The sequence below is a fragment of the Monodon monoceros genome, unplaced genomic scaffold (assembly GCF_005190385.1).
Source record: "Monodon monoceros isolate NGI ecotype Baffin Bay Population unplaced genomic scaffold, NGI_Narwhal_1 Super_Scaffold_6, whole genome shotgun sequence".
NCBI classification, from domain to species: Eukaryota; Metazoa; Chordata; class Mammalia; order Artiodactyla; family Monodontidae; genus Monodon; species Monodon monoceros.
This window is the reverse complement of record NW_021703783.1, coordinates 96,094,537-96,115,220: the sequence shown is the minus strand read 5'-3', so window position 1 is coordinate 96,115,220 and position 20,684 is coordinate 96,094,537. Positions and strand designations below refer to the sequence as shown.

Genomic DNA, 20,684 nt, shown 5'->3' with positions numbered 1-20,684 from the left:
TATATATATATGTAAAATAGGCCCAGTAGGTTGAGGACCCCACTCCTGGATAACCAGCTGTGTCCAAAGGGTGGCATCAAATATATATACAGGCAGACCTTGCCTTATTGCAGTTTGCTTTATTGCACTTCACAGATATTGCATTTTCTTTTACAAATTGAAGGTTTGTGGCAACCCTGCATCGAGCAAGTCTATCAGCACCATTTTTCCAACAGCATTTGCTCACTTCGTGTCTCTGTGTCACATTTGATACTTTTCACAATATTTCAAACTTTTCATTATTATTATATTTGTTACGGTGATCTGTGATCAGTGATCTTTGATGTTACTACTATGACTCACTGAAGGCTCAGATGATGGTTAACACTTTTTAGCAACGAAGTATTTTTTAAATTAAGGTATGTACATTGTTTCATTAGCCATAATGCTATTGCACGCTTAACATACTATAGTACAGTGCAAACAATATGCACTGGGAAACCAAAAAGTTCATGTGACTCACTTTATCGCAGTATTCACTTTTTTGCAGTGGTCTGGAACCAAACCTACAATATTTCCGAAGTCTGCCCCTATGTATAGTTTCTTAAGGTAGAACATTAGTCATTGATTTTAGACTGTTCTTTTTTATTTTTATTTATTTCTAAAATAAGCATTTAGATTTCCCTCTAGGTATTGCTTTATCTCTGTTTCCCAATTGTCGATATTTTGCATTACTGCTCAGTTCAAATTATTTTCTCTCTTCCATTATGATTTCTTCTTTGACACATGGACTCTTTAGAAATGTGGCTCCTTTTTCTTCCCAAAATTTTTTTCACACATTTAGGTTTTTCCTAGATATGATTTTTATTACTAATTTGATTTCATTGTTGTCTTCACATGATTTCAGTTCTTTTAAATTTATTGGGACTTGTTTCATGTCCCAGAATCTGGTCTATATTGGTGATTATATCACGTGCAATTGACAAGATTGTATATTCTTCTGTTGGTGGGTGTAGCACTCTATAAAGGTCCATTAGGCCAAGGTGGTGGTAGTGTTGTTCAGACTATCTATGACTTTACCAACTTTTTTTCTAGTTCATCTTTCAGTTGATGCAATATAGTACTAAAATCTCCAACTACAATTACGGAAATCCCTTAACTCTGTTGTGGGCTTTTTGCTTTATGTATTGAAGTTATGTTATCAGGTACATTCATATTTATGATAGTTATGTCTTCTAAATAAATTGACCATTTTATCGTTATAAAAGGTCACCCATGTTTAGTAATATTCTTTGTCTTAAAGCCTATTTATTATTAATATAGACACCCCAGACTTCTGACGCTCACTGTGTGCATGGTATATATCTTTGCATCCCTTTACTTTTGACCCATCTTTAAAGTGCATGTAGTTATGCCCTTTTTTTTTTTCTTTCTATCCATTTGGACGATATCTGGCCCTTTACTGTAGAGTCTAGTACATTAACATTAGAGGTAATTTTATCAACACAGATGGATTTAGGTTTACCGTTTATATTATTTTTTTCCTTTTGTCCCCTCTGGTTTTTTTCCTCCTGTTTATCCTTTCTTGCCTTATTTAAACTTTTCTGAGTATTTTTGAGAAGTCACTTTTAACTTATCTATTTTTAAAGCTATATCTCTTCCCATTACTTTTTAGTAGCTGTTCTCGGGATTGTAATTTACATCCTTACCTTTCCACTTTACCTAGGATCAACATTGTACCACTTCACGTAAAAGGTAGAAACCTTGAAATAAGTCCCTTGCTGCTGTACTCAGTGCTACAGCTGTCATATGTTTTACGCCTACATATATTATAAATCCTATCAGACAATATTATATATATTTGTTTCAAACAATCCTGTTTACTTCTTTTAAAAAAGTACTCTTTTCTATAACCCAGACATTTATTGTTTCCAACATTCTTTAGTACCTCCTAAACATCCAGGTTTCAATGTGTTGTCATTTCCATCACCTTGAAGAAATTCCTTCGGCATTTGTTTGTGATGCAGATCTGCCAGTGAAAGAAGTTCCTTGGTTTTCTTTTACTTAAAAAGAGTTTTTATTTAACATTCATTGTTTTTTTTTTTTTTTTTTTTTGGTACGCAGGCCTCTCACTGTTGTGGCCTCTCCCGTTGCGGAGCAGAGGCTCCGCACGCGCAGGCTCAGCGGCCATGGCTCACGGGCCCAGCCGCTCCGCGGCATGTGGGATCTTCCCGGACCGGGGCACGAACCCCGTGTCCCCTGCATCGGCAGGCGGACACTCAACCACTGCGCCACCAGGGAAGCCCTCCTTTAGCCTTTTATTGTGCAACAAGATGTTGTTTTACTGTCTTTCGGCCTTAGAGTGTCTGCTGATAGGTAAGCTGACTTCCATCCTTGGTCCTCTGTATGCAATGTCTCCTTGTTCTCTGCATAATTCCCAGAAGTCTCTATATAGTGTGTTTAGGTGTATTGTTCTTTAATTTTTATCTATCTTGGGGTTTGTTGAGATTATTGAATCTGAAAATTTATGTCTTTCACCAAATTGTGGATTTTTTTGGCCATTAATTTTCAAAATTTTTTTCTGCCCTATTCTCTCCCTCCTCTGCCTCTGGAGCTCCAATTATGTGTGTGTGTGAGACATTCTGATATTGTCACACAGGTCCCTAAGGCTCTGATCAGATTCTTTCAATCCTTTTACTTTTTGTTATTCAGACTGGGTAATTTCTATTAGTCTAGATTCCAGATAACTCTTTACTATAAACTCCATTCTCCTATTGTATACAAGCAATGGGTTTCTTTTTCTTTTCTTTTTAAAATAATTTTAGATACTGTATTTTGCTCTTATAGAATTTCCCTGTGTTTTTAATGATTTCTATTTTTATTTTTCACTGAGATTTCCTATCTTTTCATTTACCTTAATCATATTTTCTCTTATATACTTGAGGATGTGTGTAATAGCTACTTTAACATCCTTGACTGCAGTTTCTAACACTGGCATTATTTTAAGGTTGAGCTCCATTGAGTGCTTTAGAGTGGGTTGCATTTTCCTATTTCTTTGTATGATGAAAACTTTTTAATTGTATCTTGGATGTTGTGAATTATATTGTAGAGACCCTGGGTTCTGTTATATTTCTCTGAAGAGTGCTGGTTTTTGTTTGCTTTAGCAGGCATTGAACTTGGATGAACTCAAACTGCAAGCTCTGTCAGTCGGTAGCTCAAACCTCAGTTTAGTTCTTTTATCATTAGCTGGTGTCTGTCCTGCTTGTGTGGCTCTGGGATCAGGCAGAACTTTGAGCAGAGTTTATGCACAAAGTGTAGGCTCTCCATGTCTGCCTCTCTCCTGTCTGGAATCCTCTATCCACCTTCTAGGGACTCTGGTTGTCCCAAATTCTGTCCTCTGTTCTTCAAGCCAAAAAGACTGTCATTTTCTCCTGTTGACATAGCCATTCTATCAGAATTGACAGTTTTGGCCTGGCTTGGGTTAAAAGCCACATAATGTAACCTTAGCCTCTGCCATTCTACAAGTGTGGACTTCCCTCCAGAATCTGTCCTCGTTCATTCTCCAGTGCCTTTCAGTCACTGTTGGTTTTCTCTTTGTTTACTTTTGTTCTTTTGTATTTTGTCTGGAGTTTATAGATGTTGTCTGTGGGAAAGTCAAATCCCAACAGAGTTACTCAGCCATACTGGAAGCAGAACACTTAGATATAGTAAGAATCCTTAGAAAAACTTAGATAGAATGAAGTAACCGTTAAAGACCCTTTTGTTCTTCTCCTCCATGAGGAATTTGGTATGTCTCCTTCCTACTCACTTTTTAAAAATTCCTTCTGTATATTGTTCCAAAAGTGCAATATTTTCAATTCATAAACTATATATAGGATTGGGGAGTTTTAAAAGTTTACATAAGTGATAGCGCCCTGTATTTATCATTCTGCAACTTTTTCCCCTCTCAGCATAATATTTGGAGATCTAGCCATGTGGAAACATAGAGATCCAGTTTATCCGTTTTACCTGCAGGACACTATTCAATCACGTGGATGTAACTTTCATTCCTCTGCTATTCCTTCTACTGATGGACACTCAGGCTGCACCTAATTATCTGCTCTGATGACAATGCTGCGGTAACGCTCTGTACCTACGTTTTTTGGTTATTTCCCTCGACTTACAATTGCCGGATCAGCTTTAACGTCAACAGCTTGCTAAGTTGTGATTGTACCAATTTACATCTCTACGAGCAGTGTAGGAAAGTGCCCATGCCTCCAAATATTAACAATGGTTCTCGCTGGGTGGTAAAATTTTAAAGGATGCTCACTTTGTTTGCACTTTCTGTCAGTGAATTTTTTTCCCTGAGCAATTATTTTTCTGATAACAAAACAGTAAAGCTTTTTGTTATCAAACCAACAGCAGGGTTCGCCCTGCCTCTTCCATCCCATCCACCCCAGGGGAGGACCCCACCCTCAGGGGCCCACATAGCTCAAGCCTGGGAGCTGCCCGGGACTCTCTTCTGTCTCCCATCTTTCTCCCCGCACCTGCCTGAGTCCTGTGCATACTGCAGTAGCTCTAAAAAGATGTTGTTTGTGCGTTTATTTGCTTTTCTTCCCAACTATTCTGCAAGCCCCTTGAAGGCAGGAAGTGTATCCCCCTCACTTCTATAATTGTGAGACTGGCACCGCCTGCCACAAAGTAGAGGCTGAAAAGCACACAGGAAACCGCAGAGTGGAGGCTGCCCTTCCATTACACAAACAAGAAAAAGCTCAAGAGCTTACCCCGGCCTCACTCCCACCGTGGAGGACAGAAACCCAAGCTGAGCCTTCCGACTCTGAACTCCCCGTGCTAGGTGACATGACTTGCCTAGGGTCACACGGCTGTGAGTTTGAGCTGTACCGGAAGCGGGGAGCCCACTGCCTGCTCCCCAAGTGACGGCAGGCTGGATCCCTTCAGGGTAGACTGGCCACTTGCTTTGCCTACAGACGTTTCTGTTCTGGGCAGGATTCATTCATTCCTGGTAGATGTCAGCTACAAGTTCTGGGCAGCCAGTCTAATCTCCCAAATCACTTAAAATCTCCGTCATTTCTGCAAAAGTGAATGTTTGGACAATTTCTTTCACACGTCCTGTCAATAGAGACACCCTGGAGCCCTCATTTCTGCATCATGTTTCATTGTTTTAGGCTGATACGCACCGCATGTGTCTCCAACACATCGTCACCGTAATCGCTTTCTTTGGCTGTGGAAATTGTGCTTTGATACAAGGGAAGGGTGACAGGGCCACGCCTGCTGGAGCTAGGATTCCACAATTATCTTTTGTGAAAGGGAGACTGTTATCAAAGCAGCCACAGGAGAACGTCTCAGGGCCACCTCTCGGAGTTAGAAAATTTGAAACATATATTTCACAAATGTGCTTCGCACTGTAGGCCTTTCTGCATAATGCATGAGATTTGATTTAATGTCGTCGTTAATTCTGGTGTTCACAGTGCTGTGCTCTTAGGGGAGCCGTCATTTTTATTGCAGATTTTTTTTTCCTGGCAACAGAACTCTGAGTCTGTTTTAGGGTTGTTCTGAATTGTATGAGAACAAGACACCTTCCTGGGGGCAGGGGAGCAGATGCCAGGCAGGTTTTCCAGAGGCTGGGGCCAGGGGGGACAGGCGGTGGGTTTGCCTCGGGCTCCAAACTGAACCCCTCTGGGCTGGGGGCTGGGCCCCTAGGGCCTGGCTGTGGTTGGCTGGAGCTGGAGGGTGTTTTAAAAAAAGAAAAAAGAATGAAAGAGGAAAAAAAAAAAAAAACGCTTTGTAGCAGAATAGAAAAGAAAGGAAACAATCATCACTTTTCAAGTTGTACAAGAGGATCGTTCTGGTCGGCTTAGTGGTGAGAGAGGAAGAGCTGGAAGGAACAGCAAAGACAGATAAAGAAGATGGACGGAGGGGGAGGGGAGCAGAACCAGAACCAGGAAGGGGGTTGCGGAGAGACCGGTGAGGGAGAGGGAGCTGGGAGGAGACGGGCGATACCACTCAGACCAGCAGACCCTGGGCGCCCCCCAGATGCCCAGGACATGGGGCTGAAGAGGTGTGGAGGGGGCGGGGCACATGGAAGGAGGAGTGTGGACAGCCACCCGGGCAACCAAGACATATTTTAAACCCAAAGGTGGGGGCTCCCCTGGCGGCGCAGTGGTTAAGAATCCGCCTGCCAATGCAGGAGACACGGGTTCGAGCCCTGGTCTGGGAAGATCCCACACGCCACGGAGCAGCTAAGCCCATACACCACAACTACTGAGCCTGAGCTCTACAGCCCGTGAGCCACAACTGCTGAGCCCGCGAGCCACAACCACTGAAGCCTGTGCGCCTAGAGCCCGTGCTCTGCAACAAGAGAAGCCACAGCAATGAAGAGTAGCCCCTGCTCGCTACAACTAGAGAAAGCCCATGCGGCAACGAAGACCCAAGGCAGCCAAAAATAAATAATTAATTAATTAAAATAAATAAATAAAAAATTAACCCAAAGATGTAGATGGTTCTAGAACAACCAGGAAATGCCCAAAATATAGTGTGGCAGCAGACAAATCTTTTTTTCACAATTTTATGGAGAAATAATTGACATACATCACTGTGTAAGTTTAAGGCATACAGCATGATGGTCTGATTTACGTGTATTGTGAAATGACTATCGTAATAGGTTCAGTCGGCAGCCATCAGCTCATATAGACAGAATAAAAAGAAAAAAACCTTGTGATGAGAACTCCTAGGATCTACTTTCTCAGCAACTTTCTTATGTATCATGCAGCAGGGTTAGCTACAGTCCTCGTGTTGTGCGTTACATCCCTAGTATTATTTATCTTATAACTGAAGTTTGTAACTTCTGACCACTGTCTTCCAGTTCCTATTCCCTCCACCTCTTGTCTCTGGTAACCACAAATCTGATCTCTTTCTCTATGAGTTTAGTGTTTTTTGTTTGTTTTTGTTCCACATATTAAATGAGAACATATGGTATTTGTCTTTTTCTGCCTGATTTATTTCACTTAGCGTAACATCCTCTAGTCCATCCATGTGGTCAAAGATGGTAGGGTTTCCTCGTTTTTTATGTCTGAATAATATTCCATTGCATGTATAATCACATCTTCTTTGTCCATTCATCCATCGAGAAACACTTAGGTTGTTTCCCAGTCTCGGCTGTTGTAAACACTGGGCAGACAAACCCCTCCGTCCAGCCTCTAGTTGGCTCCATGCTCCTTCCTACCTTCAGCCTTTGCACGTGCCATTCACTCTGCCTGGCGGGGGAGGGGCTGGTCCCTCTCTTTTTTGCTGAGTGACTGTAGTAGGCAGAATTCTGAGACGGCCCCCAGATTCCCAGACCCTGGGGTCCCAGGTATTCACTCAAACACTAATCCAGATACTACAGTGAAGGGACTTTGCAGATGGAATTCAGTTCCAATGCAGTTGACCTCAAGATATGGAGATTATCTCGGGTGGGCCTGACCTAGTCAGGTGAGCTTCTTTAAAGGGACTGGGGTCTTCCTGGCAACAGAGATTCACAGCATGGGGGCAGGGATTCCAGGTGTGGGAATTTCTCCAGGGAGGGGTCACACGGCAAGGAAAGCAAGCGGCCTTTAGGAACAGAAATAGGCCCCTGGCTGACAGCCAGCAAGGAACTACAGGAACTACATCTTGAAACTACAACCACAAAGAACTGAATTTGGCCAACGATCTGAATGAGCAAGGAAGTGGGTTCTTGCCCAGAGCCTCCAGAAAGGAACACAGCCTGGTCAACACCTTGAGTTTAGCCCTGTGAGACCCTGAGCAGAAAATCCAACCCCCGTGCGCCCGGACTTCTGACCTCTAGACACTTTAGAAATAATAAATTCATGCTGTTTTAAGCTCCTAAGTTTGTGTCTATTTGTTACGCAGCACAGGAAACTAATACAGGGACCTCCAGCCCAGGCGTCAGAGCTCAGGTTCCCCTGACGTCTATGACCAGCTCATCCCTGTGCTTGTGAGTTTGTGGTTGTCACAGTTACAGGCCCCTGGAAGGCAGAGGTTATGTGTTGTGGTCACCATGGCAACCCCAGTGCCTAGACCCGCGCTGGATACAGCTGAGTGCCCAATGAATACGTGTTTAATTCACATATTCATCCAACAAATATATAGTGAGTTCCTACTATGGGTTGTTTTTTTGTTTTGTTAATTTTTTTTTAATAAATAAAGGAAATAATATGTTAAAAAAAAAAAAAGGAAGACTCCCTTTCATAGTTTCTGTGAAACTGTTTACACACTAGCTTTTTTTCCATTCCTGAAATACATAACAGAACGGGCAGTACTACAAATGAAAAGTAGAAACAAATGTCAAAGGAGAGACAGCTCCAAATGACAACCACAGACCCGACAGCCCGACAGCCTTGTCTCAGAGAACTTTTTACGCCCTGAACATACACTTCTTGGGGCACACTGGGAACCACCCCCAGAGACCCCACTTCCTGACTGATGCACCGCCCCCTGCAGCTCCCGCACCTGCACCTGCACCTGCAGGGGGCCACTCCTCCCTGGCAGCCCATTGCTCCGAGGCAGTCATCTTCTTCCTGTTAGGGTAAAAGCAGCCTCCACGCACCTGCCCTGTGTATCCGAGCTCTGGCCTCAGGAGTCTTGGAGGAGCCACAAGACTCTCACCTCCAAGTCACTGAGTGCACCCACCCCACTGGCAATGGCATCTACAAACCAAGCTTATCTCTCATGCCAAAGGAGTCCCTTTCATGGTGGGCCTTTTGCAGACTAGTGCTGTGAGAAGCAACACACACGCTTCACCTCATTTAGGCCCCACAACAACCCCGTGCACCAGATACTGTTACTAACCCCATTGGACAGATGAGGAAACAGAGGCCCAGAGAAGGTAAGTAACTCACCTGAGGCCACACAGCTAGCACACAGTGGAGCCAGGATTCAAACCCAGACAGTAGGGTCAGAGCCCATGGCTGGAGCCACTGTGCCCGAGCCCTGCCCATCCCGATCACCCTCCCTGCCCAGGTTCCAGCTCCTCCAATTCCCTGGCCTGTGGGGCGCTCAGGATCCCAGAGAGGCCTCCTGGGGAGGTGTACCTGGCAGCCCTCACCTCCCCTGGCTGGAGCCAGCTCTTACTCACCTTTCTGTCTCAGGTATGTCACTGTGTACCTCAGCACAGGGGGGTGAGTTCACCTTGATTTTTGTCTTTGAGGCTGAGGGGAGAGAAAAGAAAGCAACGGTTTTCACCTGGGTATGATGGGAGATCGTGACAAGCACAAGGCTCTGGTCCTCACCACACCTTTGTGAAAACACAGAACCAAGATGCCATACAGGGAGAGAGAGATACAGCCTGGACCCTAAGGAAGTAGGTGACCAAAAGAGAGGCAGAAATAATAAAAATGATAGTGCGTCGTCTGAGCGTTCCACCAGAAGGATGCATGTGCTATGGGGGAGATCTGGAGTTGGGAAGGGCTCCACATGGGGCAACTTCAGAGCTGGGTTTTGAGGGATGAGTAGGAGTTGGCAGAGGACAAAAGAGGGAAGGGCATTCCAGACAGAAGGAAACATACAAAGGAAGGCCCAGGGGCCTGAGAAGATCTGGCCATGAGAGCAGAACCAGGAGACCTGATCAATCAAAAAAGATGCTTCGGGAACTCCTGGGGGTCCTGTGGTTAGGACTTGGCACTTTCACTGCTGTGGCCCGGGTTCAGTCCCTGGATGGGGAACTAAGATCTTGCAAGCCGTGTGGTGTGGCCAAAGAAAAAAAGATGCTTCGTGAAAACCCAGTATGTTGCCTCAGACAGGCTGTTAACAGTCTCTTATGTGCTCATTTGATACAGAGATTCACATAAGGAAACTTTCAAACACGGGTACTAATATAAAAGAATGACCCTCCCAGCCACATCCCACCACACCCCTCCCCAGCTGGCAGAGTCAGGATCTGAAGCCAGAGCTGCCCACAGTGATCCATTCTGCGGAGCCCTGGGCTCCCACCAAACACGTCTGTTTCTCTTTCCTCATCTGCTGGGAGTCAGACATACCTGACTGGGATCCTGCTCCGCCACTTCTTTTTTTTTTGCGGTTGGCGGGCCTCTCACTGCTGTGGCCTCTCCCGTTGCGGAGCAGAGGCTCCGGACGCGCAGGCTCAGCGGCCATGGCTCACGGGCCCAGCCGCTCTGCGGCATGTGGGATCTTCCCGGACCGGGGCACGAACCCGCGTCCCCTGCATCGGCAGGCGGACTCTCAACCACTGCGCCACCAGGGAAGCCCTCTGCCACTTTTTAATTGAGCAGAATATGGTTTGCTGTTCTTTTTTTTTTTTTTTAATAGATTTGAACACAATGAAATATCATTTTATAGTAGTGCTGAGCGTACAATTTCTTTTTTTTTTAATTTTTAAAATTTATTTTTGGCTACGCTGGGTCTTATTGCTGCGCGCGGGCTTTCTCTAGTCGCGGCGAGCAGGGGCTACTCTTCATTGCGGTGCATGGGCTTCTCATTGTGGTGGCTTCTCTAGTTGTGGAGCACGGGCTCTAGGCGCACGGGCTTCAGTAGTTACGGCACATGGGCTCAGTAGTTACGGCACGTGGGCTCAGTAGTTGTGGCGCACGGGCTCTAGAGCACAGGCTCAGTAGTTGTGGCACACAGGCTTAGTTGCTCCGCGGCATGTGGGATCTTCCCAGACCAGGGCTCGAACCTGTGTCCCCTGAAGTGGCAGGCGGATTCTTAACCACTGCGCCACCAGGGAAGCCCTGTTTCGTTGTTCTTAGGGTGTGTTCTTTAAATGTCAGTTAGGTTAATTTGATTGATTGTGTTTCTAGAGTGTTGGTTTTCTGTCTGCTTGTTCCATCAGCTATACAGAGAAGGGTACTGAGGTTTCCCACTAGGATCGTGTATCTGTTTTTCCTTTGGTTCTACCAGATTTTGCTGCATGTATTCTAAAGCTGTTACTGGTCCATAAATTCTGAGGGTTATTTCATCTTCTTTATTATTACAAAATGTCCCTCTTTATCCCACAGAAATCAGGATACATATCAAAATGGTTGTTGTTTGGGCTTCCCTGGTGGCGCAGTGGTTGGGGGTCCACCTGCCGATGCAGGGGACACGGGTTCATGCCCCAGTCCGGGAGGATCCCACGTGCCGCGGAGCGGCTGGGCCCGTGAGCCATGGCTGCTGGGCCTGCGCGTCCAGAGCCTGGACAAAGCCAGGACTCAGACCCTCGCGTCTGAGTCTAGAACCTTCATTCTTGTATATTATCTATTTAAGTTCCACTGTACTTTTGTTAGCCCAAATCAGGGATCGGAGATGGACACTGGGAAAGTCCAGGCGACCAGCTTGAGGTCCCGCAGCTGGGAGGTGGCAGAGTTGGAGGCAAGGCCGGCCATGACCCAGATCTATGCTCCTTCTGTAGCGATTCATCGGCTGGACGTGATATCAGTCCTGTTTTCCATTTTACTCCGAAATTTACAGAGCGCCCCAAATCTGATCCACATGAATACAATTAAAACTGTATCACCAGTAGTGACAGGCCTTTGCATGTCCCAATCTCCATGGAAAACTGGGTTTCCTGGTGACTTCTCCTATGTTATCTTCTAGAATTTGTATAGTTCTGAATTTTACATTTAGGTTTATGGTTTGTTTTTTGTGTTTGTTTGGACGCGCGGCTTTCGGGATCTTAGTTCCCCGACCAGGGATTGAACCCGAGCCTTCAGCAGAAAGTGGCTTCACCATCTTGGCTTTAGTAGGTATAGAAGACAATGGATTACCATCTTTATTGCTGTAATGTGTTAAGCGTTATATGCTAGTAGTATCTAGTTTAATTGTTTCAGGTGGAAAGAATTCTTGGAGTTTCCATCTTGAATGTGTTTGGACTAAACAAACAATAAACTACTGACGTCTGCAGAAAAAAAAAAAAAGTCCTAACCACTGGACCGCCAGGGAAGTCCCTCCTGGTGATTTCACTGAGGCTGCCCGTCCAGGACACCAAACTACGGTCCATTTGGCAAAGGGGCCCTGGGGACCGTCACTGCCTTCAAGAGGCCATGCTACCACAGGAATGTGACCTGGACCCTCCCTACCCCTGCCCCAACGTGACTTTCTGTGTGTCCCCTCTGAGAGGGAGGAGGTGGCCTGGGGCCCAAGCAGTGTCCAGGCGGTCTCCCTCTGCACCCCTGGGAGGAAGGGACATGGCAGACGGGTCCTCTTCTCCCAGGACGCTCCAAAGCTGCAGTCTCTCCTTCTCCTCCGTTTCCTTGGGAACCACACAGACTGCACAAGTCCTGGCCCTGTCCTAGGAGCTGGGTGACTCTCAGCCTGTCTCTGAGCCTCCCCAGCTTCAGTGTTCCCACATGGAAAGTGGAGATGCTGGCAACCTTCCTCTAGGAAGCTGCAAGTCATAAACAGTGAACGATGGGAAAGGCTTTAAGCTGTAAGTCAAAGGCACTAATAACTAAAATCACTGGAATGCTAAGGGCTGGGCGACGTCCCAGGCCAGACACAGGTGGCCCATTTCATGGAAGGGGAATTGGGCCCAGTGTGCTGCAGTGACCTACCCAAGGTCACACAGCCAGAGAGCCTGGGTCTATTGATTCTGAAGACCAGGTTAGTTGCTATAACTAACCTGGGGAGGGGGCTCTACTGAGACCTTCCCAAAGGCGGCACACCCATGAGCTACTGAAAGACCTTTTTGCCTATAGCTTACTCCACGTTTTGTTTTTGAAAGCAGACTTCCAGAGCAGGAAGGGGCCTGGAGGATCAGGGGCAGACTGAGGTCGCAGAAGGGGAGGGATGTGCCCACAGACGCAGGGCTCGCAGCTGAGCACGCTCTCCTCTGCCCAAGCACTTAAGGAGCCGACATCCAGCTCACTGCAGAATGGGGGCCCTGGCATAAAATCACTGCTTTCAATAGAGCAGAAACCCTCAATTTGGGTTTCTCCTCCCCTCCCCAGCCCCTGCTTGCTGGCTGAGAGACGGGCTTGTTCAATGGACTGACAGAGTCAGTGCAGAGAATGGCAATCACCCCAGGAACTCTGGATTAAAAACAGGGTGTGCGTCCTGGCTGTGTGGGGATGCCCAGGGCAGGGGTGAATCCTAACACACCACATCCCTCCTGTGCATCTATCTCCACGTGTGTGGCCCAGGGCCAGACCCTGAACTGAAGTTCCGAAGTACGCAGTGGGCAGGGGTGCTCTCAGAGATGGAGCGCAAGTCACTGTCAGCACAGCTGGCTCTCAGCCAGTCGGCCGCCCCCAGAGGGCACTGGGGATTCTCGGCACATCTTCTTGTTTGTATCCCCCACCTTGCGAGATGCACTTACAGTAATTCACAGCATGAATTCCTTCTCTGGCTGTGCATGCAAAGAATACAAGTAAGGAGGGACTGTGGTTTTTAGAGACAGTAGGGACAGTGAGGGAGGACCAACAACCTGAAATCTCAGTGGTAACAGGGAGAGTGGGCCACGCTTGCCTCACTGGCCACCCCAGCTCTTCCCAGCCCTCTGAGATGGTCATTCGTCTCACATCCCCTCCCAGCAGCTCACATAGACAATCACAGGAAGACCGTGTGCTGAGGACCTACTGTGCGCTGGCCGCGCTCCTAAGCCCACTGGCTTCATCACTGTGCCCCTGTTTGTATAGAGGACAAAACTGAAACTCAGATGCAAATTATTTTATCTGAAGTCACACAGCCAGGGCTCAAATCAAAATCTGACTCCGAAGCCCTTGTTGTACCTGGAGCAGACCACAGCCCTTCTTTCTGAGTCGGGGGCTTGGTGTGAGATGTGGGTGCTGAGGTCATCTGTGGCGACAAGGCCCAGGAAGTCTGCAATCCCACCTCTGCACAGCTGGCCCTCTCTGGGGGGTGAATGGAGAATAAGAAACTGCTTTGTATCATCAGCTAGACCAGTCCCCAAAACGCTAATGGGATTGGGAGTTCTGGCAAGTCAGGCTGGCTCACATGACCTAGAACCAGAGGCTCGGGAAGCCTGCTCCCTACCTGAGGCCATTCACAAGTGCCAAGAGCTTATGCTCTCTGGACAGACAGACACCCATGCAGGAGACCACAGATGAGTGTATCTCGAGCTGGCAGGGAAAGAGAACAGAAAGTCAGATGCCCATCTTTTCCTTCTTTGCAAAAGTGGGCCCTGGCCCAGCCGAAGACTTCAGCTCTGGGAGAGACACAGAAGCAGAAAGAGCCGTGCAGCACTGCTCGTTAATGAACAGCCCAGAGTATTCCTGAATCGGTCACCATCAGATGTTTCCTCCAAACAGGAAAGAAGCAGGGGAGGTGCGGGGAGGGGGACACACACCCACTTCTCCAAAGTGTTTGAAAATTCCACAGTCCTTCTATTTCTTTCTTCTCCCCCGACCCTCTCACCTCCGCATGAAGAAATAAAAAGCACAGGTAAAGGAAACTCCAGAGGTAAACATAAAAGACAGTGTACATGTATTATTGTTTGCAACTCTATTTCTCCCCTGATATAAAAGGCCACTGCATAGAGCAAGAATTGTATATTGGTGCCAGTGGTCATAAAATAAAGATGTAATTTGTATGACAATAATGGCACAAAGGAGGGGAGAAGGAATGGAGCACAATTTCTTTTGTATCCTACTGAAGTTATTATTCATCAGAACTAGACTGTTATAAATTAAGATGTCAATTCTAATCACTGGGGCAGCACTAAGAATACTAAAAAATATATAGCAAAAGAAACAGGAGAATTAAAATGGCACACTAGAAAGGTAGTAATGGAGGAACTAGAGGAACAAAAAAGACAAGACATAGAGATAAGTAGTAAAATGGCAGATGTAAACCTACCTTACCAGCAAACACATTAGATGTAAACGGGTTAAATACTCTAATCAAAAGGCAAAATGGGGCAAAAACCTGATCCAATTTTATGTTGCCTACAAGCAACACACTTGTCATTAAAAGCCACAGATAGATTGTAAGTAAAAGGATGAAAAAGATACAATATGCCAATAGTAACTAAAAAGAGCTGGAGTGGCTATACTAATATCAGACAAAATAAACTTGAGGTCAAAAATTGTCGTGACAATTTTTAAACGTTAGAAAATGGTATTCTAGTGACAATGAATACCATTTTATAAAGGCGAAAAGGGTCAATCAATCAAGAAAACATAAGAATTATAAAAATTTATGCAACTCACAACAGAGCCCCAAAATATCAATATATGAAACAAAAACTGACAGAAATGAAGGGAGAAATAATTTAACAATAATAGTTGGAGACTTCACTCCCCCACTTCCAATAGTGAATAGAACAATTGGTCAGAATATCAACAAAGAAACAGAGGATTTGAACCACACTGTAAACCAATAAGACCTAATGGACATCTACAGACCACTCCACCCAACAACAGAGTATACATTCTTCTCAAGGCCCATGCAACATTCCCTAGGATAGGCCATATGTTGGATCATACAGATCTCAATACATTTAAAAGGAATTAAATCATACAAAGTAAGTTCTCCAACTACAATGAAATGAAGTGAGAAATCAACAACAAATACGTGAAAATTTAACAACAGACTGCTAAAAGCCAATGGGTCAAAGAAAAAAAATCACAAGGGAAATTAGAAAACACCTTAAGATTAATTAAAATAGAAAGACAACATACTAGCACTGATGGGATGCATCTGAAGCAGGGCTCAGAGAAATTAATAGCTCTAAACACCTATATTGAAAAGAAAAACGATCTCAAATCAATAACCAAAACTTCCACCTTAAGAAACTAGAAACAGAAGATCAAATTAAACCCAAAACAAGCAGAAGGAAGGAAATATTAAAGATGACAGTGGAAATTAATAGGGAATAGAAAAACAATAGAGAAAAATCAATCAAACCAAAAGTTGATTCCTTGAAAAGATCACTGAGGATAAGGCTTCAGCGAGAGTAAGAAAAAAAGGGAGGAGATTCAAATTACGACAATCAGGAATGAAAGGGGGCACATTACCAGTGATGTTACAGAAATGAAGGATTACAAAGCAGTACTAAGAACAACTGCACACCAACCAATTAGATAACCTAGATGAAATGGACAAACTCCTAGAAAAACACAAACTACCAAAACTGACTCAAGAAGAAATATAAGATCTGAATAGATTGACAAGTAAACAGATTGAATTAGTAGTCAAAAAAACTTCCTGCAAAGAAAAGCTCATGATCAGATGGCTTCACTGGTGACTTTTACCAAATGTCAAAAGAAGGATTAACTGTAATCCTGCACAAACCCTTCCAAAAAATAGGAGAGGAGGGAACATTTTCCAATTCACTCTATGAGGCTAGTATTACCAAAACCAGAAAAGGACACCAGAAGACAAGATGACTACAGATCAGTATTTCTTATGAATAGAAACAAAATCCTCAACGAAATATTAGCAAAGCAAATCCAGCAGCATAGAAAAAGATGACATACCATGAACATGTGTGATTACATACCATGAACATGTGTGATTACATACCATGAACATGTGTGATTACATACCATGAACATATGTGATTTATCCCAAGAATACAAGGTTGGTTCAACAAAAGCAAATCTATCAGCGTAACACCATATTAATAGAATAAGGGACAAAAGTCACGTGATCAGCTCAATAGAGCAAAAAAAGCATTTGACAAAATCTAACACCCTTTCATGAAAGAAAAAAGCCACACTCAACAAAGTAGGAACAGAAGGGATTTTCCTCAACCTGATCAAGGGTGTCTATGAAAAACCCACAGCTAGCATCATACTTAATGTTAGAAGACTGAAGGCTTCCCCCTAAGATCAGGAACAAAACAAGGATGTCCACTCTCATCACTTCTATTCGACATGGTACCAGTCAGTACAGCCAGTGCAACCAGGCAAGAAAAGGAAATAAAAGGCATCCAGGTTGGAAAAGAATAACTACCTCTATTTGCAGATGGCATGCTCTTAGATATAGAAAATACTAAAAAAAAAAATTCACAGAAACCTATTAGAACTAATAAATGAATTCAGCTAGGTTGCAGGATATAAGATCAGTATACAAAAATCAATTGTATTTCTATACACTAGCAATGAACAATCAAAAAATAAATTTAAGAAAACAATTTGATTTACAATACATCACAAAGAATAAAATACTTAATAAATTTAACAAAAAAGTGCAAAACTGGTACACTGAAAACTATAAAACATTATTGAAAGAAATTTAAAACATTCAAAAAATTGGCAAGCTATCCATGCTCTTGAATTGGAAGGCAATACTGTTAAAATGGCGATACTTCCCAAATTGGCCTACAGAGACAGCACAATCCCTATTGAAATCCCAGCTGCTTTTTGCTTTTTTGTTTGCAGACATGGACAAGCTGATTCTAAAATACGGAAATTCAAGGGACCCAGAAGAGCTGAAACAATCTTGATAAAGAAGAACAAAGTTGGAAGAATCACACTTCCCAATTGCAAAACTCACCGTAAAGCTGTAGCAATAAAGATCGTGTGACACCAGCATACAAATCAGTGGAATAGAATTGAAAGTCCAGAAATAAACCCTTAGGTGTATGGTCAGTTAGTTCTTTACAAGGGTCCCAGGGCAATTCAATGGGGGAAAGAATAGTCTTTTCAACAGATGATTCCCGTCTGTGTGGAGCCATCAGGGAAGGCTTCCTGGAGGAGGGGATCAGAAGGAGGAACAGAGCAGGAAAAGCACTGGGCAGCAGGAACTGCCTCGCGTTGTCTGCACACCCTATTAAGATCCCGTGGCCCTGGAGGGTGCGGAGGGCGGGGTTATACCTACGGTTACACAGGAAGAGACTGGGGTGAGAAGTTAAGCCACAAGACTGCCTTCCCAGAGCTGGAAAGAGCTAGAGCTGGGATGTGAGCTGCCTCCGCTCCTCTGCCCTAAGGGGGCCCCTCCCTCTTTCCACTTCCCCACAGCTGCCCAGATGGGGCTGCACAAAATGCACATGTCCGTTTCCATTGTCCCACTTCAGGGATGGCAGGCAGGCAAAGACTTCTTGAATCTCTGACTTCCCCTTAATATTTTGCCTTAATTAGCTTGTTCTAAGGTGATGGCTTTCTGTTGTGTGCTTTTGAACTTCAGCGAATTAACACTTGTGAATAGGATTTGCTTATGAATTTTAATGACTTTCATTCATTCATAGTCCAAACAAATTACATATTTGGTGCTTTATTTAATATGTTTATTGCAATTTTATGATAGTCATTTGCAATGAAACAACATAAAATATTAATTTAAAGAGGCAATCGCGGGGACTTCCCTGGTGACACAGTGGTTAAGAATCCACCTGCCAATGCAGGGGACACGGGTTCGAGTCCTGGTCCGGGAAGATTCCACATGCTGCGGAGCAACTAAGCCCGTGCGCCACAACTGCTGAGCCTGTGCTCTAGGGCCCATGTGCTGCAACTACTGAAGCCCATGTGCCTAGAGCCCATGTTCCACAACAAGAGAAGCCTGTGCACCGCAACGAAGAACAGCCCCCGCTCGCCGCAACTAGAGAAAGCCCCCGCATAGCATCAAAGACCCAGTGTAACCCAAAAAAATCCAACATGGGTCTTAAAGATCATCAGATTTTTATGTAGAAACAGATCACATGCAAGTTTCTAACAAGAAACTACTAACAAATGAAATTAAGCATACGCCTCTCCGGGATCCACCACCCTCCAGGCCCTGTACATCGTGTAGCTCAGACCCAAGTGCCCAACGGTGGTTGTACGGTTAAAACAACCCCTTCATCTTCCATCATTTCAGGTGCCCTCAGCACCTGGCCTGGTGCCAGAAGCAGAAAATAGGAGGAGGACAAGGGGCTCGTCGCTGAGCAGGGAAAGCAGCTGGCGGGACTCCCCACAGCAGCCTGCTCAGATCTGGGTTGCGATAGAGGGGGGCCCTGTATGCAGTCTAGAGCATCAGGGAAGGCTTCCTGGAGGAGGTGAGATGAGTCTTAAAAGAGACAAAGTTGGCATGGACAGTTGGCCCAGAATCGTTTCCAAGGAGTGAAGATTAAAGATCACATCATCCAACTTGCTGATTTTAGAAATAAGGAAACAAGCTGAGAGGGGGAGTGAGTTCAAGGTCATGTGGCCTAATAAGGGTAAGATCAGGCAGGAAGGGTAGGACACACCGTGGTAACAAGAGTCCCTAAATACTGGCAGCTGAACCCCACAGAAGTTCACCCCTCACTTGTGCCCTCCCGCAGCGTGGGTGTCAGTGGGAGGCACTCTGTGGTCACTCAGGGACGCAGCCAGCGAGGCACCATCTCCACCCGGCTTCCGTCACCACGAGAGGCGAACTATGAACTGGCCCCTGAAGCTCCCTCCAGGAGGTGACCCGCCCCGTGGCCACTCCTGTCTCCTTGGCCAGAGCAAAGCACGTGGCCACACTTCTCGTGGAAGGTGGTGGGAGGTGTCCCAGCGTGGCCTGTGGGTCGGGGGCCAGAACCGCCCAGTGAGCAGTGGTGACGAAAGCTGGGCCGAGGACCCCAGGCCCCCGGTCCCCTCCCTGCTCACGGCTGGGTCCTCTGCACACAGACACACACAGCGGCGGGCACTCCGGCCTCAGTGTCAAGCTCACACTTCAGTTTTCCTGCAGGGTTAAGCTCGGATGCAGAGGCCAAGGTCTGGAGAGAACTTCCCGGCACACGGAAGCATCCCACCCTCCCAGAAAACAAGGGCAGACCACGTGGAGGCTCACTTACTATCGCAGACTGACGTCAAACCGCTGGGTGGGCAGAGGGCGCCGCGGCAGGGCCGTCTTTGTGGGAGGGGGCAGCCTGCCCGCGTGCAGGTTCCGAAGCTCCTCGTCGTATCTGTGGACACAGAGGAAGCACAGCTGTCACCCTGCAGGCGAGAAGCCTCGGGCCACAAGGGGCTGGCTCCAGGTGCTGTTGGGGGCAGATGCCCCACAAAGGTCTGCAGGACACCTGAGCGTTCCGATCTTCTGGGCCCACGTGCCTTACGGCTGTCTTGCACATGCACACACAGGAACACACACAAGCCAGCAAGGGTCATCCGACCTCTGTCAAATGTCCAGGCTCTCCTACCAGCCCCTGGCCAATACTTCACCCACGTGTCTACACAAGAGCTTCTCTCTGCAGGAAACACCTCTCCCTGGACTCTCGATGTAGCCAACAGTCCCTCTGAAACTCACTTCAGAAGTCACCTCCTCATGGAAGCCTTCCCTGACATCCCCTCTTCACCGGTCCCCTCCCTAGCTGGGTTCAGCCCTTCTTTCGGCTCCTACTCTCACCGACTCGTGGCCCCACTCCCTGCGAGTGTCCTGTGGGCAGACACTCCCTACACGGCTCTAATATCCCCAGCGCCTGTGACTTGGCACCCAGAGGGAGCGCAACATCTCCACTCCCCCTGCGGGGCTGCCGGCCTCACCTTCGTGCAGCTTGGCGAGGACCCTGCACCCTCTCTGGGGGCTCCATTGAGCCCCCAGAGAGGGTGATGCAAAGGGCAGAGGGTGCTCAGGCAGGGCTCAGAGACTGAGCTCCACCCGGAGCTAACGGTGGGTCGGGGACCGACCACACACCTTCCTGGGCTCCCTCCGCCCACCTGACGCCCTGTCCAAGTGGGGGACCACTGCTGTATAAAACAAAGCAGCAGACACGTTAACTAGGCTTCTAGCCGGAAGCACCAGGTGGGCTGTCCTCCAGAACACCTGCAGTGGGCCTGGGAACATTTCATGCTGTCCACGGTGTCATCCACACACCCGAGAAATCG

General features: G+C 46.2%; 1 protein-coding gene across 1 annotated transcript in view; it reads right to left on the bottom strand.

Annotated features, from left to right (window-relative positions):
• LOC114886213 overlaps positions 1 to 20,432 on the bottom strand; it is a 24,308-nt gene extending 3,876 nt beyond the window's left edge. The window contains exons 1-2 of the mRNA XM_029206742.1: positions 19,655 to 20,432; positions 9,095 to 9,167 (exon numbers count right to left, since the gene is read on the bottom strand). Of these exons, the coding sequence (XP_029062575.1) occupies positions 9,095 to 9,167; positions 19,655 to 19,967 (386 nt within the window). The 5' untranslated portion in view covers positions 19,968 to 20,432. The remainder of the gene's footprint in view (positions 1 to 9,094; positions 9,168 to 19,654) is intronic.
• Between the last annotated feature and the right edge of the window lie 252 nt (positions 20,433 to 20,684).